At 37.6% G+C, this 9,093-nt stretch overlaps 1 protein-coding gene across 1 annotated transcript; it reads left to right on the top strand.

The window, feature by feature from the left end:
- Positions 1-154: 154 nt before the first annotated feature.
- On the top strand, positions 155-7,196 carry LOC146494470 (protein ILRUN-like). Its single transcript, XM_085146134.1, has 5 exons — positions 155-399; positions 1,705-1,859; positions 2,914-3,111; positions 4,578-4,903; positions 5,462-7,196. The coding sequence occupies exons 1-5, from the start codon at positions 248-250 to the stop codon at positions 5,495-5,497; spliced, it is 867 nt and encodes a 288-aa protein (XP_085002260.1). The 5' UTR covers positions 155-247; the 3' UTR covers positions 5,498-7,196.
- The last annotated feature ends 1,897 nt before the right edge of the window (positions 7,197-9,093 follow it).

Below are 9,093 nucleotides of genomic sequence, written 5' to 3'. Positions count from 1 at the left end.
TTAGTGAATAATTTACATTTTATTTGTGAATTATTATTATTGGTATTTTAATTAGTCTGCCAGTTAATTACTGTCGTATACGCATAGAAGACGTTTTAATTAGCGTTCACATTTTTCAGTCACGGAGGCTCGGGATGCAATCAGGTGACATGCGCACTGGACCCTGTTACCGAGTTTGTTATGATAAGTCGAGGCCTCGGACTAAATTAGGAGCCAACCCCCCGTGTTTATCCGGGCGAATCCCGTAATGGAGGGCATGGACCTGGACCAGGAGCTCATGCAGAAATTCAGCTGCATGGGTACAACAGACAAAGATATCCTCATATCAGAATTTCAGAGACTTCTTGGGTTTCAGCTAAACCCCGCAGGATGCGCCTTCTTTCTGGACATGACCAACTGGTGAGCTCGGGGACTCGTATGGCCTGCTGTTTGGTTAATGTTAGATAATATATGTGTACCAACTAGCTTTCTGTGTAGCAGCATTTTTTGTACAAAGATAGTCTGCCTGAAAAACAAACAAACAACAGAAAATATCTCTGAAAGTTTTGTCCTCGCAGAACAAAAGCGTTTACGTTGGCCATAGAAGCGTCGGCTCAGTGACGGCTAACGACGTTGAAGAAGCGTAACTAGCTGAGTCAGTGTGACTCCGACTTTTGATTGCCTGTAACAGACACAGTGAAGGGTCGCAAGATTTGCATACCGGTGGAAAATTCCATTGAAACAAATACTTTTTCGTTTAGGCACAACATAGCACCTAAGTGGATGCTGTATTTGACAAAAAACATGTTTACGTGTGTTAGCCTGTTGTTAGTCACCACTTTTATTCTGAAAAGCTAGGACGTACAGGATAGCTAGCTAACTTAAACGGAACTAAACGGATAGTTAGGATTTATTTTACAGTCTTTTAACTTGTTATTCAGTGAGTTACATGAGTACCCTTTAAGATACCCGTTACCTTTATTGTCGATACAACTACAGTACATTGTGTATATACTTTATTACGTAACCCATCTACATTGAAGTTGCAGAGACGGAGCTCAAAGATCACTGAAGCTCAGAGATCTGGTTGCGCAAACCAGATCAATCTTAGCCGGACAGAATGTAGTTTTTTAGGAAAAATGTGACTTCCGGTGGCATGTTTTAACAGTGAAACAATTCGCGGTGCCATTGCAGTGTACGGAAGCGAAAATGAATGTGCTGCTGAGGGGAAAGGCCATTTTGAAGTCATCCCAAAAATAGATTTCTCTGCGCATATGCGGCGTTGAGCCAACTAATGCGGGTCTGTGGAAGATCAACTGTTCCAGCAGTGTGTTCACTGGGAGTGGGGCTGTTGTAGTATCACGTGATCTCGCTGCTCTGCAACGGGGTTTCTAAAAATAAAAACTGCTGGTTTATGGATGACCTGGTGTCACGGGAAGAACCCATCCTCAATGTGTCATACAGAAGTGTGATCTGTCTCCTTGTGATGCCTGATGATGGGGATGATTTTTGTCAGTGTACAATTACTAACTTTAAATGAAGCATGGAAAAAAAGCAAAAAACAAACAAACCCCCAAATGGCTGAATTTAACCTTCACATGTGTGGAACAGCTATAGCCTGTAGAATCATTTATCAACCAGCTGTAAAAACTGAGGCATTACTTCTGCAACTGTATTATAAGTGAATATTTAGATTTACTCTAATTTCTGTTTTTTCATTCTTAGGAATTTACAGGCAGCCATTGGAGCCTACTATGACTTCGAAAGTCCCAACATCAGTGCACCCTGCATGTCCTTTGTAAAGGATGTGACGATTGGTGAGGGTGAATCCGTTCCACCTGACACACCTTTCACAAAGACCTGGAGGATACAGAACACCGGTAAGTCAGCTAGAATAAGAATAACACTTGTGTTGGAAAATAAAATAGTAACAGTATTTCCCAATGGTTGACTGCTTTGATGGGGTGGGTTGTCTGCAGTGGAGACTAATGTTGGTCTGTCCAGTTTTGGCTTTAGATGAGTAGCACTTGTTGGGAGCTATTATTACACCTCTAGTTGGCTAGAGAGTTGTTGTCAAGTGGAGTATAACTGTGTTTTCATCAGCATCACTCAGACATGCACATAAACACAGTGACAGCCATAGACTGAAGTCTGTTGACCGCAGATATACTAAAGTGTCATTATAAGTGACTGCAAAATGCATGCACTGCTGTGCTCTCAAACCCATTGATTTCATTGGCAAAACAGTTTGTCACTGGACAAACCGCAGCACTCAGCTTGGGAGTGCTTAAAGACACTGTGGTCATATTTTAACAGATATGAACTTGGGCAACAACACTGTAATGACTGCCTGAAATTGTTTCTTCTTGTAGGCTGATCTGTGTGTAAGGCCAGTTTACATTTCTTATATCATCCTTCTAATAGCTTTACAGCTGTATTAAACCTGTGGAGGTACATAGGAAAAGAGATGCAGATATTGCACAGGAAGTTTTGAAAAGAGCCTATTTTGCTCTGTCCTTCAGCGCTCCCAACAAACAGCATACTGAATCCAACTGCAAGTACATTGCACGTGGCATCCTGTGCAAAGGCCCTATTGTGTTTTCAATGAATCTCATTTTATTTAAATAAGGTGGCATTACGTGTTACATAACTGAATTGTGGCTCTTTTGATTCACTTTTCTTGTGTCAAAAATGTTAGGAAAAAAAATGTAACTTTTCAAGCAACAGCAAATCACTTGTTTATTTAAATGCTGCAGCTCTGCCTCTTGCCAACCAAGGCACATTATATAAAAATATTCCAAAAGAATGAGGTAGTTGGTTGAGCAGCCTGCCATTCAATACTGATCTAAAATAGAAGCTGATCATTGGTTAGTAATCACTCTATCGTACATAAATACAGTTTGTAACAAGCAAAATTGTCTGTGTGTCTTCCAGGTGCAGAGTCATGGCCTCCAGGAGTTTCTCTGAAGTATGTTGGAGGAGATCAGTTCGGCCACATAAACATGGTGATGGTGCGTTCTCTAGACCCGCAGGAAATGACTGATGTCAGTGTGCAGATGCATAGTCCTGTATCTCCGGGTATGTACCAGGGCCAGTGGAGAATGTGCACAGCTACCGGACTTTTCTATGGAGGTGAGAACTACAACTTTACTTAAAAAATGTTAAATGGAGTTACTTATCGTGATGATAAGTAACTCAATTTTTATGATAAGTAACTCCATTTATTTATTAACTTCTTTTTTGTTTTGTTTTTTAAAATGTTTTTGCTATAAGACAGTCAAAATGTGTTTCCTGGTTGATTCTGATGGCATAGGATTAGGGGGATTTCCTTCAGAGCTAAACAAGGGGTTGGAGCCATAAGTAATATATCAGCTGCTAGGGCTGTTCGATATAACGATATATATCGGATGCCGATATAAAAACATCTATCGTTTCATTTTACGCTATCGTTTGTTTCGTGATGTTGCAAAATAAACTGTTTACGGCAATATTTTTTTCATCGTTTTGATCGTCACTGTAGTGGCTATATTAATTTCTTAAAGTTCACACAGTGAACTTTAAGAAATTAAAGTTTCTTAAAGTAAAGGATGGACAAGCGCCTGTTTTTATGCATTGTCGTTAGCAACAACGATGGTAAAACCATCGCATGTCCGCTTGTTTATTTTCCACATAAACCTTTCACAATAAAGTTCAAGATCCTGTTGAGACTTTTCAAAATAAACTGAATCACGTGAAAGAGTATGCAGAATATTTACAGATGAGAAGCAAAAACGAGCCGTCAGGTGCTAAAAAATAAACCTTAGACTCAAACGTTAGAACAGGCTTTTCCCCGCAGCACGCTGTGTAATAAATACTCACGAAGAAAACGGCGGCCGTTACAACTTATGTCAAAAAATGTATAGTTTCATGCATCGGTTAAAACACTCGACTCCAGGTACATGACGCCCAGCTGGAAACACTTCACGCAAGTCGAGCTGCCCGAGATTCACAGAATTTACAGAAAATGTTAAATTTTTGTGATTTACATCGTTATCCGGACGATAGATGTCTTATATCGGGATATGAGATTTTGGTCATATTACACAGCCCTATCAGCTGGTACAAAAAAGAGAGAAAACTAGAAATATTGGGTAGGAAGACATTAATAGACCTACAGCTTCATTAATGAAGATTAAGTGCTAGATCATTTTGTATGGATGTGCTGCAGTAAAATTATTAATTATTTATCATTAAATTAATTGATTTATGTCCTATCAGGATGTCTCTAAAGACTTCTCTACTTACAAATTAAGCTGGAGAGGGATGTTGAATTTAAACACTGGGCTTTAATATTTCATCCACCTGTTCATCACAATTATTTCCCACCTAAAATAATTTCATGCTGACTTAAGGAGTAAGAAGAGGGCTGCAGATCAGAATCACATTAAATCTTTGAGGATACAAGGTGTAAAGTGTAGTCCAGCCTAATTATTATACAGTAAATATTTTGTAACAGTTTGATTTATGGGTATTGGGTAATATCCTGCATATAGACACAGGTTTAGTTACATGTTATCAACTCTATGATTATGTTTAAGCACACCATTGTCTATTTCCAGATGTAATTTGGGTGATCCTGAGTGTGGAGGTTGGAGGCCTCCTTGGGGTCACACAGCAGCTTTCCTCTTTTCAAGCTGAGTTTAACACCCAGCCTCATCGTAACCTGGAAGGAGATTATAACCCCTTTGCCTCACCAGAGAAAAACAAGTGCCCTAACAGCAACAACAACAGCCTTCGCGATGACAGCAACCATAGAGTTGCAGAGGAACATTGGGAGGGAAGCCCAAACCAGTTGCAGCAAGACCAGAATGGACTTTCACAAAACTCTGTGGATATATTAGCAAACAGTCTACAAAGCAATCTATCAGTAGTCTCTTGCAACCAGGTGAGACATATCACAGAGCAACAACATTGTCTGTGCACGTTAATGAGGGTTGAAGTCATGCTGAATCTTCTGTGGACAAAATTAAAAAGTCAACATTTGCCTTTAATAGATTATCCCGAGTGGTGGTGTGCGCAGAGCACGTATTAGAACTAAATGCAAAGTTTACCAGCTGTAATTTTGCAGTGTTGGCCAGGACAGCTCCATGCTGTTGTTGGTATGGCACAGACTAATGTAGCTATACTGAAAAATATAGACTTTAGACACCGAAAGTCTGTAAAGCTGCTGTTTAGCAAGTTCAATAGATTGGACTTTTTCTGCTCGTGTCAGTATCTTTTAAAATCTACTTTTAATGTTTGCAGTTGCTAAACAGGAAATACCCTACACCCCTAGTCACACAGGCGTAGAGATTAGTTGGTGATGCCCTTGCTGAGTGGGTGCTAGAAGTTGCTAGCAATCACTGAATTAGTTGCAGTGACTGTAAACTGTGAAGCTATGTTTTCTGTCTGTTGTTGGTCTACTACGACTACTTTTTTTAAAAATCCTTTCTCTTTGTTGCAGGGTATACAGGAGCCCTATCCATTTGGGCACTCTTAAATCATGGGACTTGTGAAGGAGTGAAGCAGCACTAAAATCATACCTCTGGAGTCTGTCACACCAACAAAAGAAAGAAGAGGTTCGTCAGTAGAGTGGAGAGTGTGGAGATTCAAAAACACTTTATGCAAAGTCCAGTTAGACTGAATATCCGGAGGCCAACGCTCCTGACATGCAGCTCAACCAACATCCTGCACCCACTGTATGCACGTGTGAATGCTAAGTTAAAAATGAGTGCTATGAGTCTTCTGAGTGATAACTTTTTTCTTTTATTTTTCAAAAAAATAATAATTTTTTTAGCAGTCAGAGTACCCATTAAACAGATGACAGGAGTGTGTGAATGTTTGTGTATTTGTGTGTGGATTGTGCAACATGAAAAAAGAGAATTTGGAGGAAAAGCCATTCACTTTGCCAACTGATTCTCCGGTTTCTACTCTGATTTATTGGTATGTTGATTGGGTTTGTGGACTCTTTGTTGTCTAGACTACTAAATTCCTGAAACATAATTTATGCATTTTTAAAGAAACAATATTTTCCAAAAGCTTATTTGAAGGTTAGATAAGTCTAAACTGTGTTTTTCATGCCTCATACAGTATGACCAGTATTTTGTAAGCCGTTAGCTGGAAGTTTAGAAACAGTGCAGCTTATTTAAACAAGAGGGAATCGGCCAAATTGAAGCTAAGATCAGAGAAACAGAAGTCTCATACATTAATTACAAATCTTTTCTGACATAAATTTATTTTGTATTATTGGTAAATGTTCCTGACTTCATAGTTGGGTCATTAATTCATACATTAATTCATAAAAAGTAAAAAAAAAAAAAACTAGATTCCTGCAAAGTATACGATGCGTAATTCAAGTCATATAAACAGAATTAAAGACATAATTTCTCATTATGGATCCGTTTGGTTGTTTGTTTACTGCTTCAAATTCAACATAAAGCTGTCTTGGAAATGTTTATAACATATTAAGTTGAATGTAAATGATGAATGTAGAAGGGGAAAATTCTTTTGGAAACATATAAATTTACCCAAAGATTCTTAATGGGATATTTTCATTCAACTGTCAGTTTTATTCATGTTATTGTTGGATTTCATCTCGTTAAATTTATGTTTGAGAAGTTCCATTTAAAAGACTACAAACGGTCTCATTGATATTTCTCATTTAATCACACGCTTGATTATTTTTCTTTATCACCAAGCAAATAACTGATTCATATCTTCTGTTTTTTTAAGTAATGTTATTCAGCACTTACTTGCTAATCTATGCACTGAGTAATGAACCCCAATGGCAAGGCCTCAGTGTACCTTTTCTCCTTGGTAAGAAGGTGTGTTTTTTTATGCTGTGTGTTAGATCCCTGTCATACCCTTTTATGTTGAAGCCTGTAACCTGATGAGTTGACGTGAGAACACCGTTCAGCTGACACTTGAGGATCCATGAGATCTAAATGTTGCTTAGAACAATGTGCATTTCCTGTTAATAAAGAGAGAGATTAATGTTTATCTTGCTATCAGAGGTAGTTATTGTCAATTTAATGTAATATTGCAAAGTTTCCACTGGCCAAAATGAATTGCAGAATGAATCAGTTGGCATTAGACTCAAACAGCAGCACATTTAGGTGAGTGAGAAGCAAACAGATGAAAGCTTATTTCTGGTATGTTTGATGAATGTTTGTATGATTAAATTATCAGTGAAAATGAAAGCCTGTGTGGTCATGCTTTTCATGGTTTTATGAAGCAACTCACTAGCAGATTCCAAGAAAGAAAATTAAATCTTTAAATAATGGCTGTTATGATGGTGGCTGTATGTTTTACTATGAGAAAGTGTAACGATAAAAAAGAAAACACCCTCAGGAATATTTCCAGCACCTTGTTGAGTCTATGACATGACAAATTAAGGCAGCTCTGAAGGCAAAAGTTTGTCCAACCCAGTGCTAGCAAGGTGTAACTAGTGAACGTATGTGCAAGGAACAAAAATGTGTCTAATACTTGGTGATTTCTTCATTAATCTTAAAAGGGCTTTGCCATCTGTGACAGATTTTAAATGCTGATTATTAACTGAAAAAAAGACAACAGCAGCAAATTCTTCAGCCTATATAACAGTCTATATTTATATATAACACATATATAAATATAATTTTCTTTAAAGTCTTGGTGTTTCGTGAACACATGTGACATAGGTTGGATGATACTACTGATGACATTTAGAAATTCTCTGAATTGCTCGGAGAGCTGAAATGTATTTATCAGACACATCTGGCATTTTTAAAGTTAAAATAGTCGCTACAAGGAATTGAAGTTGCTGCAGTGAGTTTATTTATGAAGGGCCAATGAGAAGAAAAGGAGAAAAGTTTAAAATGCTTGTTGGGAGTCCAAGAATTAAAAAGATGTGCTTGAAAATCAGCATAACACATCCACAAAAGATCCACCTGAGTGTTGGACAGTCAGATCCCAGAGCGGCATTACTGCTCAGCTTGCAGTGTAGCAGTATCAGGTCTCCTTTTCATGTATAGCATAACCAGGGCATGGCACACCTGTCTCAGGTAGATCCGGTGATCTCTCTAACATTCTGCTAACTTCCATTCTGGGAAGTTCCCCATTAAGGTGATGAATGCAGCAATGAAGTCATTTGTCTTTAAAACATAACACTAATCTCCTTTATAATGTATCATTCTTTAATTTAAGACCTTTAGAAAAGATGAACTAAATAAATAGTTCGAAAAGGAACGTAGTGATCTTTGAAGGTAGATGCTTTCTGTTTTTCCAAGGTTCCATGTAAAAAGTGCCTAGTGGGCTAAAAAAGAACCAGTCTGTGGCTCTTTCTTTGGCCTTGGCTCTTCAAGTGCCCCTCTAGTTTTAGAATTGCATTTTCTAATATTCCCATCCAGGTGTATTTAATTCAAAGTTGGGAAATGTTTTATTATTAAACCAGTCTTGATAAATAGCACTTTTTATGTGTCAGTGATATGGCATGGTTTATGCCCATGCTCTACAATAAAAATAAATAAATTGGTAGCACGTTATAATAACGTTGCACTATTAAGCATTAGTAAGGTATTAGCAAGTGCTTCATTCATCATCCTATAGCATTACTCCTCCTTAGTATGCCATTTATAAAGACAGATATAATATTATGACTATGACGATGATTCTGATTATTACTACCAGTGATGTCGTAGCAGTGGTAGCTGTAAATGATGTAACAGTAACAGATGGATAAACATATCTATATTTATAGATAGCATAATAAAGCGGAGTAATGATAAATGACGAATTAAGAACTTGCTAATTCCTTATAGTGTGACATTATTATAAAGTGCCACTAAATTAAATTAATGGTTTAATAACAAATAACTCCAAATCATGCTGTCTATAGACAAAAAAACACACAGAGGCTACTTTTTTGTCAACAAACTTGTTTCCCTTTCAAACCAATATCGCAATATTGACACCATCACAACAAATTTGATTTGGGTTTTTCATCACTATCGTCATTATCTGTGATCATAATCATCTTTATGCATATTTAAATGAACTTGTTACATCAAGATGAACAGGCACTACACCAGTTAGGAGATAAAAGTACATCACTAACTATGA

This window comes from Neolamprologus multifasciatus, chromosome 20 (genome assembly GCF_963576455.1).
Source record: "Neolamprologus multifasciatus chromosome 20, fNeoMul1.2, whole genome shotgun sequence".
Lineage (NCBI taxonomy): Eukaryota > Metazoa > Chordata > Actinopteri > Cichliformes > Cichlidae > Neolamprologus > Neolamprologus multifasciatus.
This window is presented reverse-complemented; position numbering and strand designations above follow the sequence as displayed.